Source organism: Meriones unguiculatus, chromosome 10 (assembly GCF_030254825.1).
Source record: "Meriones unguiculatus strain TT.TT164.6M chromosome 10, Bangor_MerUng_6.1, whole genome shotgun sequence".
Taxonomy (NCBI): domain Eukaryota; kingdom Metazoa; phylum Chordata; class Mammalia; order Rodentia; family Muridae; genus Meriones; species Meriones unguiculatus.
Genome location: NC_083358.1, coordinates 89366110 through 89387986, shown reverse-complemented (window position 1 = coordinate 89387986; position 21877 = coordinate 89366110). Strand labels below are relative to the sequence as shown.

Here is a 21877-nt window from a genome sequence, read left to right as displayed (position 1 = left end):
CCATCCTTCAAGGCAACCTTAACACCACCTCAGAGCCTTTTATGAACATGTCAGCTGGACATATCGCCATCCCTCTACACGTACTTCCTAGTAGAGAGGGGAGGTTCCCCCCAGGGCGCTTTTGTTCCCTCTAATTTCAGTTCTCTTAGTCATCCATCTTATTGGTGTAGAGTTTCTTGAAACCTTGAAAGACACGTGCAACTTCATCAAGACTCTCTGTACCATCAAGCACAGGGCGATATTCTGGGACAACGAAAAAATGGGTTTGTGCAGGTAATTAGGGCAAACACAGTCACTACTGAGGCATGCTGTAGCCTATCACACTGGGGCAGTACATGCTCTGCTCAGGCTGAGTCTTTATCATTCTTCACCTCACTCTATAGCCTAAGCTGGCTTGCAAGTCACTATGTAACTCTGACTCACCCCCACCTCCAAGCAATCCTCCTGCCTCAGTTACTCAAGTGATTCAGGTTTGAGCCACCATGTCCAGATTTTTCTTCCCCCTTGAGAAAAGGTTTCGCTATGTAGCTCTGACTGGAACACTCTGTATAGACCAGGCTGCCCTCAAACTCACAGAGATCCAACTGCCTCTACCTTTGCTCCCCTCATGCTAAAATTAAGAGGGTGTACCATCATGCTCAGCTTCTTGCAGTTTCAAAGTTCATATTCAAACTCACAAAGTGAACCAGATGGCCTTTCTAGCAAGTCTGTCCTTAGAAGACACCAAGAGCATGGTGAAAAAATACGTACAAAAGGCACATAATTTGTATCCTAAAGGACAAACATTAAATCACATGAAACTTTCATTATTTTTAAAACAACATTGTGTAGTGTGTTTAGTTGCTTAACTGTAGCTTTTTTTTTCCTAAGTCTACCATCTAACAATCCCAAGGGAAGCGATTCAGACCTCAATAACGGGGGCTTGTCCAAATGTATATTAATAAACCCTGGCTCTTTAGACACTGTGGAAGTGAACATAATAGCATATACACAGTCCCTACCCTCAGGCACACAAGAGGTCCCTAGGCCCTCAGCTCACAGAAAGAAAGCCATGACGGTGCCCAACAATAGAGTGTCCACTCAATAAACACTCCTGGTGGTGACATCATCCAGGTGCACAGGGTCAGGGAACAGGCTGCTTATAACTCCTTTCTGTCTAGGAGCAGAACTGAAATCTGACACCAGGGATTTAGACCTCTTTTGCTCAGCAGCTCTAGGCGCTTGTGAACAGCAGCAAAGGGCTCTTTCATGGCCACTCTCCCTTTAAGCCATTCAAGGAGCATCTTATTCCCCAAACAACTAGGAGAAATGTCCTGAAGACATCAGTTCAAAGACCCCTATGATGAAACAACAATTAAGAATTCTTTTCTGTCAGATAAAATATAGGCTCTTGAAGGTCCAGAATACTCCCTCTTCCGAGGCCCAGTTGGTACTCATAAATCCCGAAGCAGAATTACTAATATTCCTTCCAACAGGGCAAACCCTAGAAAGCTTTTTATGGTTCATTTAACTAGGCCCATTTGACTGCCCACTTGATTATGATGGCAACAAAATAAAATTAAAAGTCTAGATTATAATATACGAGGCTGATCAGAAATACCAGCTCTATTAGTAGAAGGACATAAGTCAATCTCCTCTTTCTGTTCCTTACTATCTACTGCTTTCATCCAATGGAAATGTATCTCTCCAATTAATGTTTTACTGTGTTTAAAATATTCAAATAACCTTTTCCTTTACATCCACGGCCTTTCACAAAACTCAGTTCCTGGTTCTGATTTTTCACTCTCATGTCCTAATCCCTTAAGGAAAAAAAAAGACAATCCTCTACTACTCAAATGTGGAAAAAAGTTAATAGCATCAAGTCAGGGCACCAAATTAAGATAGCTCAATCACACCAGAAATCTTCCTCGTAGGTGTAACTTGGATGCAGTTGCCTGCAATCCTGTGTCCCACTTTCTGAAAACACGCTGCACAAACAAACAAACAAACAAACAAACAAACAAAAAATCCTTCGGTACAACCGAAGCCTTGGGCACTGCAAAGCTTGAGCACCTGTAGCACACACTGCTCTGTACCCTGTGGGTGATCCATTAATACCTAGTGATGATTCACAGGCCAATTAAAAGTCTGGTGGTGACACTGTAGGACGGCCTGGTCCTACTCTGGGGAGTGTGAGGAATTCACAGCTGCTGTGGGCGTACGAAGAATTAACATCCACGGAATTCTAAAAGGATGGCAATGTTGACAGGTCCCAACTATGTAAATCTTGTCTGCGCCCCTCTCCAAGCCTAGTAACTTTCCCCTGAACTCTTGGGGGAAAGTGAATAAACCCCTGCTTATAAAGCCAACAAGCTAAATAGTTAGGGGGGAGGGGGAAGGAGTGTTTAAAAAAAAAAAAGAGGGAAACTTACTTTTCATAGACCAGCTCCTCATCGATGGAGAAATAGTGGGTATTTACTGTGCTTTTTGGTCTATTCCTTAAAGTAGCAAAATATAATCGATCTGAAAGACAAGTTTAAAAGACAGAAGAAAACGTGAGAAGCGGGGAAGTGAGGCTGGAGTGCGCGGATCACACACGAAGGACTGATAACTGCTACACCCCGTTTAAAGCCCCTTTAACACGTGGGATTCTTGCAGAAACAAGATCTTCCACAAAGCTACAGAGCCCCAAAAGCACCACTTGCCAAGAGGCTGGAACTGGACCCAACAGGGGGCAGAGCGCCTTCGGAGTTCCCTCTCCCCCTTGGTGGCGTGCGTGCGGGCGGGCGGGCACAGACAGGAGTCTGTGGGTACCCGCAAAACTGGAGACACAAGTTTGGTTCGGAAACCTCCAGACCTCAGCGGCTGCTGCTGCTGCTGCGGAACGGGAAGGGAGGCGAGCTTCTTCCCCTGCAGTTTAGCAGGCTTCAAGAGGAAGAAGGAAAGACGGGGGGTGTGGTGATGGGGGGGGTGTCCCGAAAACACAGGGCAGACCCCGAGAGGTAGAGGGTTAGCGGACAGAGGATTAGACCGAGCGGACTGCCCCGAGGGAAGATTGGAGGGGGAGCCTAGATAGGGAAGCCCGCACTGTCCGGGTACGAGCGAGCTGCGGAGGGAGCGAGGACGCGAGAAAGAAGCCGGAAGCAGGGGGTCCTCGGGGAGCTGAGTGGCAAGAAGGGGCCGGGGCAGGGGCAAGCAGCAGCAGCGGGACCCCGGGCCCGGAGGGGAGACCCGGGGCAGAGGCTTGGGACAAAGGGGCGAGCCGGGAGGAGTTCGGGGGGAGTGGCGTGGAAGGGCCGGAGGATGTCGGGCGGCTGCTCCTCACCTTTCATGAACTCGCAAGCCCCGATTAGTTCCCCTGACTCCGCTGCCATCTTAAGTGAGATCCGCACGGGGGAGGACTGGGTCGTAGCCAGCTGAGGTCACCCGCCCCCGGGGGGCTTCCCCCACTGCCCAGGAGCTGGGAAGCTCGCGGTCCGGATCACCGAGCCCGCCCGAGGGAGCAGGCGGGCGCCCAAGGCGGAGGCGGCTGCAGGGTCAGCGCGCGGGGCGCCCCGGGGACATTCCGTGGGGAACCGAACCCGCCGGGCGCGGGACGCACACGCCCCGGGCTGTAGCCTCTGCTTTCAGGACTCTGCGGTGGCGGCGGCGGCGGCTGCTGCTGTTGCTGCTGCTGCGGCTGCTGCTTCTGCTGATCCAGATGCAGCTCCTTCTGCTCGCGCTGCACCGTTTCCGCCAAGCTTGGACAACGCACACCAGCTCGCACAGCCGGGCAAAGTCTTCCCCCGGCTCCCAGAGAGATCATGGAGGACAAGACGTTTGGCCCGGATCGCGCCCGTGGCCACTCGTGCGGCAGCGGGCAGGACTCCGGTGGTGCCCGCCGGGCTAGCAGCAGCTGCTCAGACTCCTCCTTCGCCACCTCCTTTCAGCAGCAACTCTTCCTCCCTCTCCTCCTCCTCCTCCTGCTCTTAGGTCCGCCCCCAGACCTGCCTCCCCGCCCTCCCTCGTTCCTTTCTACTTTCTGGGCTCCATGGCCATCCCTTAAAGGGACAGCTCGGCTCCTTTCTCTGCGCGGGCCTCAGGCCCCAGTTACCAGGCGCCCCGCGGGTCACTAGGAGCCCGTTGCTAAGGCTTTGTTGCCTTTCACCAATTGCTACACAAGAAACTTGGCCCTCAGCCAGGGTGGGGGTGGGGGGATGTCAGGCGGGGCCAGAAACTTATGAATGAAAAAGATGAGCAGAGAGGAGTGGATGTCTTCCTGGAAGCTGCTGCGGGGATGCCGTCTCCACTACCCTTCCTGCGTTCGCTAACTCTTCCTCCACACCAGATTTTTCTTGTCTCTCTTCAAGCGCTTTCCCTCCTGCTCCACTCAACTGAGTTTCTTCTAAACTCTTGGGCGCGCGAACACACACACACACACACACACACACAGTGAAAATCCTCAGACCTTCCCCGTGTCGGGTCATACCGCTAGCTGTCTTTCCGCCAACCCCTAGCCCCAACACAAACGCCATCTGCTTGTTTATTTCAAGAGAAGCGCTACCTCCTAGCTCAGGAGTACACGAACTAACCTCTAAATACAGGACTAAGTTCTTGCTTGGGCTCTGTTTTTCAGGGTAAAAACAAACAAAACAAAAAACAAACAAACAAAAAAAAACGTTCCCATCCAGTTCTCCAATTCCTGTCATTTTGGCCACCGGTGCGAATGCAAAATCATACCAGAAGTCTAAGGCTCTAGCCTCAGACTGTAGGCTATCCTGGGCGAAGAGAGAAGGAGGAAAGGACCACTGGTCCACAAGAGAAATGAACAGAGGATAATTTCTTTCGTCTCAGCTGGAGGGCTGTAAGGAGGACAAAGGTTCCTCTCCAGGATCCCTCCTGGACTCCTTCTGCAACGCTCTGATCCAGTTTGAACAACTTTAGTGCTCCCTACGGATGTAATTAGCGGTCAGCCCTTGCCCTTACGAAAATGGCGCTACTGAGCCACTATCATCAGAGCATGCGCTCTGCGTGGTTTCTCCTAGCGCAGGGATTTGTACAAGCCTTTGGCTCCTAGATGACATCCAGGGAGAGGGGGCGCTCGAGCGAAGAGCCAACTGAAGCGACTTGGAGCACTGACAACAGCGACTCAACTCACGGTTCTTTGGCTATTAGCCAGCTTTTTGCTGGCTTTCCAGAAAGCTAAACAAGCGTAAAGCTATAAGTGCATTCTACTTTGATATACAGAAAAATTATTCAGACCGTCTCTATGGCGATTCTACCCGAACACATCCTTGGTGAGATACTTAAAAACACATCTCCTTAAATTTAGAAGGAAATCCCTTAACCACATACATGGAAAGCCGGAGGAATCACTACAGCCTTCTTTCCATGCATGGGGCATGGGACTAGTGGCAGAAAAGGAAAAGGATTTTAAAGCTGTAAAAGCCCTGAGAGTTGTAATGAGCCTTGAACCTTTTTGAAGTGTGTTACGTATTCTAAGAGCCATGCTGCCTAGAGTTAAGAGCAAAGACTTCTCAAAAAGAAAAGAAAAAAAAATTAAAAAGAAGAAGAAGAAGAAACAAACCCTCTTTAAAATAGCCAGACAGTGGTGGCACATGCCTTTGATCCCAGCGCTTGGAAGGCAGAGGCAGGTGGATCTCTGGGTCTGGCCTGCACAGTGAGTTCCAGGACAGCCAGGGCTATGAAGAGAACCAAACCCTGTCTCAAAAAATCAAAGAGAAGAAAAAGAAGAAGAAAAAGAAGAAGAAGAAGAAGAAGAAGAAGAAGAAGAAGAAGAAGAAGAAGAAGAAGAAGAAGAAGAAAGAAGAAGAAAGAAGAAGAAGAAGAAGCAAAGCTATCTTAAGCCTTGAGTGTTACCTTTTTTCTTCCAAATCCTGGTCTTACTGTATTGAACAGCTCAAGTTATTTTGTTGAGATAAATGTAATTGATAGTTTTTTTTGTATGAAAGATACGGAAAAACAAAGTACACCAATCTTCACAGGCTCTGCCCTTTTGTCTAAAAACTAAAGTAAACCCACTCAACCCATTTCTAAAGCTTGTGGTTTTAAAATTCTTGTAGAGAATTTTTCATCTGAGTATTATCTTTTATAAAGTGCAGTAAAAAAAAAAAAAGAAAGAAAGAAAGAAAGAAAGTTGGAGCCGTATGTGGTCGCTTGTGCTTATTTATAATGGCAACAGCTATTTACTCCTCCCATGGAGCAGGGCTGGAACTCAGGTCCTCAGGCTTGGGGGCAAACGTCTTTACCCACTGAGCCCTCTCATAGGCCTTTGTTTGTTCTTGTGGTTTTTTAAGATGGGTCTCATGTAGACCCAGGCTGGCCTGGAACTCCAAATGTAGACAAAGAAGACAATAAGCTCTTAGTCCTCCTTCCAAGAATTCAGGCCCGCGTCACCTAGCCATCACTTGACTATAACTTCATCGTCTCAGGAGAGCCACAAAATACTTTCAGAGGGGCCAGGTTTAACGGGATGCCACTTGTTGTTTTCTAAAATGATTCCGAATTGCCTTTCATATCCTTCTTAGAGATTTTGGTCATGGGGAATGAATTATGACCTAACAAAAGTCCCTAAAATAAGTGAAAAATAGAGGCTGAAGAGACGGCTGGACAGTTAAGTATGCTTCCTGATCTTCCAGAGAACCAAAATTCAGTTCCAGGCACCCACTGGGAGGCTCACAGTTGCCGCTAACTCCAGCCACAGGGCATCCAGCACTTTTCTGGACAAAACAACACCCATACACATGTGGCATATACTCACATAGACACACACATATACATAATTTTTTTAAGTAAAAATGTCCCTGGGTTTGTGGCTCCTGCCTATGCTATATGAGAATCTAAGACAGTACTTCATGAGTTAGAGGTCAAACTGGATTACAGTGTGAGATAAGACCCTGTCTCAAGCAAAATTTTAAACAAAAAAAATTTCCTTAGCATATTTACTATATATTATGACAATAATTCTTTTTGCTATTTGTTTGTTTGTTTCTTTGTTTGTTTGTTTAAGACAGGGTTTCTCTGTACCCTGGCTGTCCTGGAACTCACTCTGTAGACCAGGCTCGCTTTGAACTCACAAAGATCAGCCTGCCTCTACCTCCCAAGTGCTGGGATTAAAGGTGTGTGCCATCCTGCACAGCTGATAAAATTCTTTAATACCGAATAGCTAATAAAAATTTTTAATACTCTGCTGTGTGTAATATCAGTAAAATAGAACCTCTCTAAATCGTGCTATTCAAAAGAAAAATCTGCAGGAAAAAGATACACCAGTGTGCGCAGAGCACACATAGACACCAAGATTCTAGTGAGATCACAAAACACATTATTGTCTCAGTTATTATGGGTCAAAGTTCCTACTGCTGTAGTTTCACACTAAAGATGTGTTTCTACAGCCCGTGGGGGAAGGTAACACTAGAAATGTCTTCCCAATCACCCAGCTTAATACAAATGTAAGAAATCTACTTTCACTTTATGAAAACAATAAGAGATTTACAATGTCACTTCACTTAGAAAAGGAAGGTGATATGTGTCTGGATTTAGCAGGTAAGGACAGGAAGGGGAAAGTGTGAGCAAACGTTTAACTCTGCGTCTCTGACTTCCATACTGTTTGCGCTGCCTTGAATTCCAGGCAGTGTTCCCGCAGAGCTAGAAAATATACTACCGGAAGCAACCTCAAATTATGCCAACAACGGGCTGTCCAAGTGTTACCCTCGAGGCTACGTGTGTGCCTGAACACACACGCACACACACACACACATACACACACACACACACACACACACGCACACAAGATTACTAGTCACTCTTATCCACAACAGCTCTCCAAAAATGCAAAACAGCTCTTTGACTGCCTCTTGGAATTCCACAGGTAAAATTCCTCCTACTCCTCAGCATGTTCTTCCACTACATCCATCAGGCCTCCTCCTTTTCTAGACCAATCTCTTCACCGATCTGCCCAATTTTTCATGAACTGAGTTCCGGAACAGAAAGCAAGCTATCACTGAGCTGATGTGACTAGTTATGGTGTGGGGGGAGAAGAAGGATACACCTTTTTTAAGTGATGAAAGACTCAGGTAGGAACAAAAGCAGTGAAAACCATTTTTTAAAAAAAGTCTCATCATTTAGCTATCTAACAAAAAGAAAAGTATACCTTTGTTGGAAGTGGCCAAGGAAAAAATAAACCCAGGGCAGTCAAAGGCTTGGCAGCTGTGAAATTTACATATTCAGCATTAATTACTGTCACTAGAATATTTCATTAAAACATACTTGTTTAGTCAGTAGTGATATTATGTAAGAAGGTAGAAGAGGATATAGGATATATGATGGCCACTTCTTACAAATTACTTTTAGATTATTTATGAAGCAAGGCCTCAAAATTTTAGTTTAAATTTGCTATAATTTAAATTGACCTACTAGAGATAATCCTCCATATGATATGAAAACCAACTTAAAGCCACTTTTAGCAAAACACATGAGCAAGGCTGAGTACGTCACTTAGCAGTGTCCTTGCCTAATATCTTGAAGGCCTCAAGTTCAATCCCTAGTACCTCGAAAGATAACTACATAAATAAAAATAAAATACACATACAAAACAATATTGCTATAATAGAACTGAAATGCCAAAAATGGATAGAAAGTGTGGCTCATTAAATATCTTCCCAAATGGCTGGAGAGGCAGCTCAGTGGTTAGGAGCACTCACTGTTATTCCAGAGGACCTGAGTTTGGCTCTTAACACTCACGTCAGAGGGTCTGTGGCCTTTATCTGCAACTCTAGGCCCAGAGCATCCAAAACCCTCTTCTGGTACCTGGACTCATGTGCAGATACAAACACACATGCACACATAAACACACATAATTAAAAATAAAATAAACCTTAAAAAACAAAATACCTGCCCACAAAGACCTGTTGGTATGACTCAGTCATGTTCTGTATCACAATAATGCCCATTTAAGAGTTCCAAACTGGAATCAAAGAACCAGAAGGAATGTGGAAGACCAGTTAGTTCCATTTTCAAACACAATGTGGACTGTTTAGAAGAAACCAGGTCTGGGAAGAGAGACGAAAGGATGATGGAGGAATGCTAAGGGTTTCCATGACAGATTTCATTTGTAAATGATTATACAGCATGACGCTTCTTGAGTCATACAGACCACTTCAGATCAACTGACAGAATGGGAACCAGGGAAATGATCGGAACAGAACATGCTTGATGAACATCGCCACACACACGCGCACGCGCTCACACACACACACACACCTACCTTCCACCCCCTGCCCAAATTCTCCCTTTATTAAACCTAATGCTCCTTAAGTACCTCTAAGATAAAATTGGGGGTCACTGAATCCCCTGCATCTTCACTTCCCAATGCAGCAAAACTGACTAAACCTTTTTTATCTGACTTTTATGATTTAAGGGGAAAAAAGATGATCAACCAGTCATGGTGCTTCACACCTGTAGACATAGCATTTGGGCATGAAGGGCAAGAGGGGCAGGAGTTCAAAGCCAACCATGGCTACATGAAACACTGCCTCAAAAAAAAAAATTGATACTTGCTGCCAAGTCCAATGATGTGAGTTGAACTCCCCAAACCCTTATACTGGAGAGAGAAAATGGACTCCCAAAGGTTGTCCTCTGTACTTCATTCACAGACATGCCATGGCACTGGTGCACACACACACACACACACACACACACACACACACACTAGATGATACATAGATAAAAGGTTTTAAAAACTAGTTTAATGAACATTAAGTTTAACAGTGGCCATCTTATCCTTGACTAAGGCAACCAATAAAAAATGGCGCTGCTCTAGAAAGTAAAAGGAAGCTTCACAGTCAGGTGAATACATTTACTACTGCTCTAATTATTGGCTATTTCACATTCGCAAGTAAGCCAACAACTAGATGAAAAAAATTTTTTTAGTTTTATAGAATGTGTCTACTTATAATTACTTGTAACTCATGCTCTCATTACAGAATAACTGTGAACGTGTAGCCAGATGTAGAAGGTCATGTCTGTAAGCCCAGCCCTTAGGAGTTGAAGGCGCTAGGATGTTGTGGAGTTCAAAAACAACCTGTGCCACATAGTGAACAGTACCCTGGGCTACTCTAAATAACAAATAAAAAATACAAATATTTTTCCCTTAGACAAGCAATATAATATTCCCCCAGGTAACTCCTCACCCAAATATGATCCCTCTACCACCATCACCGTGCTGGAAAACGTCACTGGAGAAGCTCTAAGCTGTAATTTGAATTTCACCCCCAAATGAATAGTTAACATAGCTCTACTATACTTAACACATTTCTACCAGGAAATTAATAATAACCAAGGAATCAAAAGCACAGGCACAGCTGCAGATGTCTGTAATCCCAGCACTTGGAGAGTTGGAGTCAAAAGGACCAGGAGCTCAAGGTTATCTTCAGCTACATCATGAATTCAAGGCCAATTTGGGCACCCTGAAACCCAGTTTTCAGAAAACAAAACAAACAAAAAGTTAAAGGAACCAAGAAGAACAATGAATACCTCAGGTCTCTTGACGCCTGCCTATGAAGTCATTATGGCTATTACTGCAGTTTTAAAGAAGAGGAGTAACTCTGCTGGGTTTATAGCAGAAACCTCAAGGCGTATCTTGATACCCAATGTGCACATGGTTTCAGACATAACATTCTCTACTACCAAACAGGGCTTTGTAATGATTTTTAATTCATAGTAATAACAAAACTAAATAAGATGTCATATTGTATTGCTATAGCACACAAACAGTAGCTAACTGTTAAAACAAAGACAAAGAATACAAACCTACTTTTAAAATCTAATTTCCATAAGTCTCCTATGATCACATCTCTTTGGGTGCAGACACCGTTACTTTCTTTACTCCCAACTAAGACCGTACGTGAAATACATACACTTACAGAGAAGTTCTTTTTATCGCCTGGAGATGACTCCACAGGGTCCTGAAGTTATAGTATCTTTCATTTCTTGTTTCTGACCATAGGATCTTTCTCTCGGGTGTGATCTACACTAAGGATCCCACTCGGGCATCCTCAGTGCTTTCCTAAAGTTCCCTGATCTGGCTCGTTTTCTTTCAATCATTCTGTTACTGGGACTCAAATACTGCCTCCTTCAGTTCCCATGGTGACCCTTCACACACATTCATAACACTGTATTTTCTGGTACCTTAATCCTATGTAGCGACTGCAAGAAAAATGACATTTTCAGTGAACTAACAGGAGACCTTTAGTTTATGCTTCTCCAACAAAAATTATATTAACTGAACATATTTCTGATAGTTGCTTTATTATTGACAATACCAATAATTGTATCAGTTCTTGTAGCTGGAAAAGGCAATTTTATATCTTCATTATGACCAAGCTTTCCCAAGCAAGCAAATTTATTCTTCAAATTCTATGTATGTTGGGAGGTGGTGGTCTTTAATCCCTGCACTCAGAAGGCAGAGGCAGGTGAATCTTTGTGAGTTTGGGGCCAGCCTGTTCTACAGAGGGAATTCCAGGACAACCAGGGCTACACAGAGAAACTATTACCCATAGTTGTTAATAACAGTGAATAATATAGTTCACATACAAGCAAAAATTCTACTTATTCTAAAGCATATTGCACATATTTTGGGTGAGCTTTCTTTTCTGTTTTAGACACTATCGCTGTCTTTTTTTGTATGCTTGCGTTCAGTTGGCAACTTCTACCTTCTCTTGTTTGGCACTATGCTAGGTGCTGGGAGAGCACTGGAGAAGAAATCTGAGCTCCTGTTCTTAAAGAATTTACATTCCGGGAGAGGCTATGGACTGGCAATTGGACTCCCTATCAAGAGATAAGGTAGGGTGAGGACAGTGCGGTAGGAAACTTTGGTGAGACAAAGCAATACCGAAGAGTGGATGAAGGGCTCCCACAGAATCTTCGAAGAGATCTGGAAGCAAAGTAGGAATTAGGCACAAGACTTCTGGGTGAAGAAGTTAGTGTGGGAGATGGGAAGGAAGAGTAAGGAAGGGGTCCCAAGCTACAGTCAAAAGACAGGTTCAGTATCTGCTCAGACTCGTTGGTTACCAACAGAGAATAAAAGTAGAGGGAGAGGAAGAAGGACTTTGGTAAACAGGATTAAAACTCCAGACTTTGCAGCTGAAGAAAAGGCTTAGTGGTTCCTAGTGCACGCTGCTCTTGCAGAGGGACAGAGCTCAGTTTCCAGCACTCACTTTGGGAGGCTCATACTACCTATAACTTCAGTTCCAGAGGGATTCGATGCCTGTCGTCTCCAACAGCACATGTAGATCACACACACACACACACACACACACACACACACAGTTAAAAATAAATCTAAACAGCACCACCACAACAACAAAAGTAAGACCAGGGACTAGAAAGATGGATCAATGGTCAAGAACACACACTGCTCTTGCAGAGGGCACAGCACGCAGTAGTTGGCTTACAACTCCAACTCCAGGAATCCAAAACTCCTTTTTGGCCTCCACAGGGCATCTGCATTCACACATAAACACAAATACATAGATACATAGATTTAAAAACAAAATTAGACCTTAGCCAGGCATGGTGGTGCACACCTGTAATCCCAGCACTCAGGGAGGCAGAGGCAGGTGGATCTCTGTGAGTTTGAGGCTAGCCTGGTCTACAAATCAAATCCAGGACAGCCAAGGCTACATACACAGAGAAACCCTGTCTTGGAAGAAAAAAAAAATCAGACTTATCCAGAAGGCAATGGGTACCACTGTGAACTATATTAGGTAAGAAAATCATCATTGGTAGGGATCTAAAAACCTACAAGAGTCTGCACAGTAATCACAGTAGTAAATGATTTGAATGTCAATGAATAATCTTCAAGGAAGTAGTTATATCAGGAATATGGATCAAGGTCCACTAAAGAGAATCTTTTATTTTATTTAATTTCTTGTCTCTAGCTATCAAAAGACAAAAGAACTTGACCAGTTTTCACAGAACATAAGTAAATGTATAGCAACAAAAGTTGTATGAGGTTCCTGAGCTTTCCTTTTGTTTTTATTTTTGATACAGGATTTTTCTGTATACCACTGGCAGGAACTCCCTCTGTAGACCAGGCTGGCCTTGAACTCAAAGATCTGCCTGCCTCTGTCTTCCCAGTGCTGGCATTAAGGTGTATGCCACCACACCCAGCATCTGAACTTTCATTTTAATAAATAGAAAAATGTGGGTATGATGGCATATATTTCTTCTAAACACTAACTTTTTTAGTTAAAAAAAAAAGCAAATCTTTAAAAATAGAATATACAAGAATTACTCTGTATTAACATATTTCAGTATCACAAATAGTACGGGATATGTGAGAAACTGATTTCTGGAAACTGGCCAGCAATGACCAGAAAGTCTGTCTATTCATTAATTTAAAAGATACCCCCCCAAAAAATAAAACAAACTTTCAGGGGCTGAAGAGATGGTTCAGTAGTTAAGAGCGCATGGTGCTCTCGAGGAGGGCCAGGGCTCAATTCCCAGCTCCTCCATCTGGCAGCCCACAACTGTAACTCCAGCTCAAGGAAGATCCAATACCTCTGGCCTCTGTAGTTGCTGTCACCCACACGCACACACCCACACTACACACAATTGAAAATAAATCATTTTAAAGGCGATTTACAGAAATCCTGGGCTAACTCGGGAAACATGCTTACTCGACTTCCCAGGCTCCTTAGAGGCTTTGTTTGGGGCGGAGGCGCTATACCGCACAGCATGTGCTCTGGATTCCCAGAAGGGCTCTAAGCCCACATTCCCATCTCCTCAAAGGAAGGCATTCAGCGGTTGTCATGCACCACCTTTAATGAAGCCTTTCTTGGTAGCTGTCGGTAGGGTGCCTCCTCAGGTTTTCCCTGGGGACTTTGCTTCACCCTGCCCTTCATGGCATGTCTCTCAAAGTGATTCTACTCCTTGAAGATTTTTTTTTTTCTTTTTGCCTTTACTTGTTGTGCTGGGTTTTGAAGCCAAAGCCTTGTCAGTGCAAAAAGCTAAGCACTCTTCCACGGACCCGTGTCTGCAGTCCTCTGAACGCATCAATATCATAAATATTACCCATTGCCTGCCACGTGCCACATACACAGAAAAAGTCCAGGCTAGCCCTCTCCCAGCTCTCCCAACTGCTCCAGGCTGCTGCTTGTTTTCTTCCACTCTACGTTCTGCAGAGTTCTCCAGCTCTGTGCATACTTTATTCATCCGGTTGCTCACAACAGCTCCAAGCTAAGAATCATCTTTCCTTTATCCCCCACAGCCGGTTACTTCCTGTGACTTGGCCTGCTCTGTCTTCAGAATGCATCCTGAGTCCTGCAGTGCCAATCTCTAGATCTTCCCCTAGATCTCTGCAATAGCAAAAGCTGTAAAACCTAGCTTTGTGTTTGGATCTTGTAGTCTAGTGGGTCAGTCCAATCTTTCCCTGTCATAGCCTGCAAATATAGGTCAAGTGGGTCTCAACTGGAGTCACCTCTTCCCTTCATGATGCTCTGAAGTTGCTCTCCAGGTGTCTACCTACCTCATCTGCTTGTCCTACTCACTCTTCCCCAACTCTGAATGTCAGGGTCTTATGAACCAGGCTGGGATACTTAGGCAGGACATAGCTTCCTGTGGTTGGGCCAGGAAAAGTGCAGGTGAGGCTAGAAATGAGACAAGAACCAGATTGCAAATGTTCTAACACGCCATTCAAAAGAAACGGGCCCTTGATGCTTCTAGCAATGGTAGTCACAGAAAGTTTCCAAACAGTTGGAAACTATGTAACTAGACAACAAATGCTAGTGCAGTATACATAAAACAGTAAAAAGATTCTAAGCAAAAAAACAAGAATTCTAGGAAAGACATGAATATAACAACTAGGTATTGACCAGCATGAAGTCTAAACTTACAATAAATAGCACACATTTTCCCTTTTTCTCCTCTTCCTATCACCCTCTCTGTGTGTGTCTCTCTCTGTGTTTGTGTCTGCTTTTCTGTGTCTCTATCTCTGTGTCTGTTTTCTGTCTGTCTGTCTGTCTGCCTGTCTCTCTCTCTCTCTCTCTCTCTCTCTCTGTGTGTGTGTGTGTGTGTGTGTGTGTGTGTGTGTGTGTGTGTGTGTGAATATAGCCAACATGGAAACATGTGTGCCAAAGCATGTATGTGGAAGTCAGCCAACAACCTTGGGTGAGTTTCCACTTTATTGAAGATGGGGTTCTTTGTTATTTTTCTATTGCAGATCCAGATGAGGTGGCCCTTCAGCTTCTGGGGATTCTCTGTTTCTACTGCCCAACTCCATTTATGAGTGCTGGGATTACAGGCATGCACGGCCATGTCCATTTTTTAATGTGGGTTCTGGGGATTGAATTTGTGTCCTAACAGTTGCATGATAAGTAATAGGTCACAACCTTCTTCTTCCTTCTGGTCAACAACCTTTTTGGTGAGTGCTGGTGAGTGATGAAATAACTCTAGATTACAGAAGAAACTCTATTGAGAACATTTAGTAGCAAGTAAAAACTTCAGAATAGATCCTTGCCTCTTGCTACTATGTGAACAGCCCACTAATAAAAAAGATTTAGAAAAAAAAAGCTCACTGATGACAAGGCCAAATAAAAGCTTACATTTCAACTTTGAAAGCACTGATATTTCCGTTGTGAAAAGTTGTGTAATACACACATTTGTTATTTTTCTCATTGCTATAAAAACCTGACAAAGGCAAGGAAGCTTCCTTAAGGAAGAGGCTTGGAGGACTATGGAGGAGGACCAAGTACAGAGGTGGACAAGACCAATCAGAAGCCAGTAGAGTGCTAGGGAAGGGCTGGGTTAACTTGGTAGCTCAGGGTTAGGATGCAACCCATCATAACAGGAAAGACATGGGGATCAAAGTGAAAGAACCTGATCACATTGTATCTGTAGTCAGGAGCAAGATTACTTCTATGCCCTCTGACCTCTGCATTTGTGCCACAGCCTACATTGGGACACATAAAGATTGGATAGATGATAGATAGATAGATAGATAGATAGATAGATAGATAGATGGATGGATGGATGGATAGATAGATAGATAGGTGATAGAGATTGAGAAAATGTAATGTTAAGGGGCTAAAGAGATGACTTAGCAGATATTGGCACCTGCTGCTCTTGCAGAGGACCCTGATGAGTTCCCAGCTCTTGCATTTATGCATGGTGGCTCACAATTAACTATGACTCCAGCTCCAGGGGATCTGAAATTCTTTTCTGGCCTCTGAGGGCACATATGTACATATGTTTACACACATATGTTTACACAGGGGACATATATGGTGTGTAAACATACATACAGGAAAACAAATACACATAGAATAAAAATAAGTTTTAATTTAATTTTTAAAATATTACATATTATCTAAAAAACAAAAGCTTTAAAATGATGAATAAACGATGATATACTAAAATGATAGTGCTAGAATAGTTTGACACTAGATGATTTGCTTTTCATGTGCTATTTTAACATTTGTTGCTTTGTGAGTTAAAAGCTTTTTAGGGCTGGAGTTATGGCTTAGTGGTATAATGCTTGCCTAGCTTTCAGGAATCCTTGGATTTAATCCCAAGCACCAGAAATAAAAACTTAGAACTAACAATGCCTCCAATTTTGTTTTTGTTGTTACTTTATAAGGTAGGGTCTCACTCTATAGCCCAAACCAGTCTGGAACTTGCTATGTAGTCAAGGCAAGCTATGTATCAATCCTCCAGCCTCAGCCTCCTGAATATTGGGATTACAGGTGAGTTCCAACACATCAGCTAAAGTCTTTGTTTTAGGAAAAACTTGGACATCACCCCATTTATCTCTGGTACTACTCTTAAAACTTGATTTAAAAACAAATTTAAATAAACTTTATGAAAATTTCATTCACAAACTTAATCACAGATTTAATATATAATTGTAAAAACAAAATCTTGGATTTCATCCAAAGAGCAATTCACCTTTATCAAGCCATAAATACAGCTGTTTGGGACAGTTGGTAATGGAATATTTTATCTTTTTACATTTTCTTTAAAGTTTCTGCTCAGTTTATTTGTTTGTTTATAAATCTTTAAGTCCTAAGATCTATTTTATTTTTTATTATGTGCTTCTGTGTGTGTTTTTGTGCACATCAATACAGGTGTCCATAGAGGTCAGAGGCACCAGGTCCCTTGGAGTTGGATTATAGATCTTTTAAGGCTCCAGGCATGAATGCTGGGGATGTGCCTTGGTCCTCTGCAAGAGCAGCACAGGGTCTTCACCACTGAGCATCTCTCCCATTTCTCTGGAAATGTCATTTTAAAAATCAGGTGAAATCTCAGAGTTGTTTTGATTTGCATTTCCCTGGTAGCTAAGGATGTTGAGCATTTCTATAAGTGTTTCTCTGCCATTCGAAATTCGTCTATTGAGAATTCTCTGTTTAGCTCTGTGCCCCATTTTTTTAATTGGATTACTTGATTTGTTGCTGTTTAACTTCTTGAGTTCTTTATATATTCTGGATATTAGCCCTCTGTCAGACATAGGGTTGATAAAGATCCTTTCCCAACCTATAGGCTGTCGTTTTGTTCTGACAATAGTGTCTTTGCTTTACAGAAGCCTTTCAGTTGCATGAGATCCCATTTATTGATTGTTGATCTTAGAGCCTGTGTGTTGCTGTTCTGTTCAGGAAGTTGTCTCCTGTGCCAATGACCCATCAGAATGTCTAATATCAAAAACTCACGTGACAACATGCTGGAGAGGATGTGGAGAAAGGGGAACCCTCCTCCATTTCCATGCTGGTGAAAATGTAAACTTGTACAACCACTTTGGAACTCAATCTAGTGCTTTCTCAGACAATTAGGAATAGTGCTACCTCAAGATCCAGCAATACCATTCCTGGGCATATACCTAAAAGATGCTCAAGTATGCAACAAGGACATTTGCTCAACCATGTTCATAGCAGCTTTATTTGTAATAGCCAGAAGCTGGAAACAACCCAGATGTCCCTCAGTTGAGGAATGGATACAGAAATTGTGGCACATTTACACAATGGAATACTACTCAGCAAGGAAACCATGAAATTTGCAGGCAAATGGTGGGAACTAGAAAAGATCATCATGAGTGAGGTATCACAGAAGCACAAAGACACACATACTCACTTATAAGTGGATATTAGACATATAATATAGAATAATCATACTAAAATCTGTGCACCTAAAGAAGCTAAGCAAGAAGGAGGACCCTGGGTATGATGCTCAATCCTCATTCAGAAAGGCAAATGGGGATGGACATCAGAAGAGGGAGAAAACAGGGAACAGGACAGGAGCCTACCACAGAGGGCCTCTGAAAGTCTCTACCCAGCAGTGTATCAAAGCAGAGGCTGAGACTCATAGCCAAACTTTGGCCAGAGTGCAGGGAATCTTATGAAAGAAGGGAGAGAAAGAAAGATCTGGATGGGACAGGAGCTCCACAAGGAGAGAAAAAAAAAATCTGGGCCCAGGGGTCTTTTTGAGACTGATACTCCAACCAAGGACCATTCATGGAGATAACCTAGAACCCCTGCACAGATGTAGCCCATGGCAGCTCAATGTCCAAGTGGGTTCCCTAGCAATGGGAACAGGGACTGTCTCTGACATGAACTGATTAGCCTGCTCTTTGATCACCTCCCCCTGATGGGGGAACAGCCTTACCAGGCCACAGAGATAGACAGTGCAGCCAGTCCTGATGAGACCTGACAGAGTAGGATCAGATGGAAGGAGAGGAGGACCTCCTCTATCAGTGGACTGGGTAAGAGGCATGGGAGAAGAGGGAAGGTGGGTGGGATTGGGAGGGGATGAGGGAGGCAGTTACAGCTGGGATACAAAGTGAATAATCTAATTAATAAAAAAATTAATATTTTTTAAAAGTCAAAATCAGGACTTCAGTTGGCACACAAAAAGCACTACAGTACGACCTAGAATGAAGGGCCATTCTCTTGCAAAGCTCCATTTCTATATAACATTTGACAACAAGGTATCACAAGCAGATGCTGAGTCTCAGACGTGAGAAACGTCACTCTGTTACCAGGCACCAGAAAACCTCTTTTGGTTACTGGGCCAAACTCAGCACCACTTCCTCTTTCCATTATGTTGAATTCACCCCAACCCCTATAGACTCACCTTTTCCTTTTACAAAGGCATTTTTAGGAAGTATGGCAGCATTTACCTGAAATCCCAGCTCTCTTGAGGCAAAAAAGGAAGGACTGTGAATTGAAATCAGTCTGGGCTACATGATGAAAGTATGCCTTAAAAACAAAGCAGAAGCCAGATGCGGTGGCATATACCTGTAATGCCAACACTCAGGGAGGCAGAGGCAGGTGTATCTCTGTGAGTTCAAGGCCAGCCTGATCTACAAAACCAGTCCAGGACAGCCAGAGCTACACAGAGAAAAATCTATCTCAACAAACAAAGATAGATAGATAGATAGATAGATAGATAGATAGATAGATAGATACATACATACATACATACATACATACATACATAGATACATAGACATCAAAGCAGAAAGTGTAGGAGTGTAGAAGAATGTTAATTCAGAGCATGGCTGTTCTGGCAAAAGATCACATCCAAAGAATTTTTAGGTCTTTGTGATCTGGCTGGAATACAAAGACACCATTAATCCAGGAGACAGAGGCAAACAGATCTGAGTTCAAGGCCGGCCTGATATATAACAAGTTTCAGGTAAAGAAAAGATTAGGTCCAGGCATGGTGGTACATGCCTTTAATCCCAAATAATAAAGGTATAGATAGTTTGTAGAAGGAAGCACCCAAGTTTTAAAAGTGATGCTTAATTGAATGGCAGAGCTCGGTAAGAACAAGAAAGGGTGAGCTTACTAAGCAGTAAGTCTCAGAGACTGAAAACATTCTAAGCTTAGGTTAGATTGTACAGAAGCATCCAAGAAGGTTAGACTGGCTAGAAGCATCTAAGACGAGGCCTAGGTTAGCAGAAGGAGGCAGTAAGCCTCCGAGACCACAGGAGAGAGAGCGATTCACCAGCTCATCAATGTCCGAATACATAAATCTGTATGATGGATGGGATTTGTGCACAAACTACATCACCTGTAGGTGATTATCAGTAGAGGCAAATTAAAGACGTTTATGAGAAGACCCACAGAATATGCAAAACAGATGTAGATAGAAGTTGAGGGTGAAATGATGAGCCAAGGATAACTTCCTGAACTGTGAGCCTTTACTCCCTGAGTGGTGATACCATTTTCTAAAACAGAGCCAGGGGGTGTTTGGGGGGAAACCGGGCCTCCAGCCATGTTTTGTATTATGTAGAATTTGAAGCATTTACTGGACAGTGAGATGAACGCACACAAGAAGCACTTGGGTGTATAGACTGAAGCTCAGGAGAGCTGAATGGGATTGACTGATCACACTGAGACTCTCCAGAGGCCCAGTCTACATTTCAGAAATTAGAGAGGTGGGAACATCACCTCTGGAGACCGACTGTGTACAGCTGAATGCTCGCCCTCCACCTAGCAGTGGGAACTCAGGAAAAGTGCTGACATCTCGGTGTCAGGATAAGAACTTTTGTTTCAAAAAGCAGAGTTTGTTATGGAGAATAGCTAAACAGAAGGGAAGTATGAGTAAACCTAGTTTCACTTGCTTTTAGTTACGTGGCTTTGTTTGGTTGGCTAGTTAGCTGGTTTGGTTTTCTTTTTGTTTTTATTTTTTATTTTTATTCTTTCTGTTTGTTTCGTTTTTGTTTTTTGTTTTGTTTTGTTTATTGGTTTATTGGAGAAAGGGTTTCCTTGTGTAGCCTTGGCTGTCCTGGACTCACTTTGTAGGCCAGGCTGGCCTCGAACACACAGAGATCCTCCTGTCTCGGCCTCATGAGTGCTGGGATTACAGGCATGCACCACCACGCCCAGCTTTGTTTTGAATTTTTTAAGTGGGGTCTCGCGTAGCACAGGCTGGCCTCTAATCTGGTATGCATCTATAGCTGGCTTTCAGCTCCTGGTCTTCTTATCCACACACTCACTCCTTCTTTCTTTCATCACCAGTTTTAAAGGCCCCAATGACTTTATGGCACAGGTCACATGGAAATGGCGATTAAGTTGCTTTGGGAGAATTTGGAGGCTGTTTAGTTAAAACCAGCTGAAACTATTGTCCCTTCACCTGAGCCCAATATCTTTTGGGGTAACCCTTTGACTTGCTGTGAGCAAAAGTTGCATGCTCAGCTGATGCAAACCCAGCCATTTCCTGCACACGATCTCATGGAAAGCATCAAGTTTGCCTGTGCATAATCACTCTGCCAATGACTTTGCTTTCTCTTGCTTCCAATTGCCTTTCCCAACACCTCTGGGATCCCCATTTCTTATTTCTCTCTTTTTAAATTTGTACTCATTATTATTGTATGTGTTCATGCTACATATAAGTGAGGCCCTCGTGCTGTGATGCCCATGTGTGGAAGGAAGTCAGAGGACCTGGATATAATCAGTTCTCTCCTTCCACCTTTACATTGGCTTAGATTGAACTTGGGTCTCCAGGCCTTCCCACGGAGCCATCCCCTAAAGCCTACCCCTGAGGGGACAGAGTCAGGGCTTTTCCTCATCTTCACATGATTGATCCCTTAGAAATAAGGGATCTCTTTTTTGCAAAGCCTGTCATGTCAGTGATTGGCGCACTGAACTGGTTTAGTGTTTGGCAACCATGCCAACATTGTAAGATGTTGTAAAGGAACTTTCTTCTCTTGGAAGACACAGAAGCCAAGATACTGAAAAAGGAAAGAATCAGCCCTCTACTCCTGGTGTAAGTCTCCACAATTTAATAGGCAAACTGCCAGATTATTTAAAATTGAAAACACTTTTGAGTTGAACAATTGTAGAGAGAAGAGAAATTACATGGTTAGCAGCAATAAAAGGAGGTATCCAGTTTTCTTCATATACTTATA

The 21877-nt window shown here is 43.5% G+C and overlaps 1 protein-coding gene across 3 annotated transcripts in view; it reads right to left on the bottom strand.

The window, feature by feature from the left end:
- The window catches only part of Cdc14a (cell division cycle 14A), a 152094-nt gene extending 148650 nt beyond the window's left edge, over positions 1–3444 (bottom strand). For all 3 annotated transcript variants that reach the window (XM_021642714.2, XM_060392843.1, XM_021642715.2), the window contains exons 1-2: positions 3305–3444; positions 2412–2502 (exon numbers count right to left, since the gene is read on the bottom strand). In XM_021642714.2, coding sequence (XP_021498389.1) covers positions 2412–2502; positions 3305–3353 — 140 coding nt within the window. In that variant the 5' untranslated portion in view covers positions 3354–3444. The remainder of the gene's footprint in view (positions 1–2411; positions 2503–3304) is intronic.
- Positions 3445–21877: the final 18433 nt, after the last annotated feature.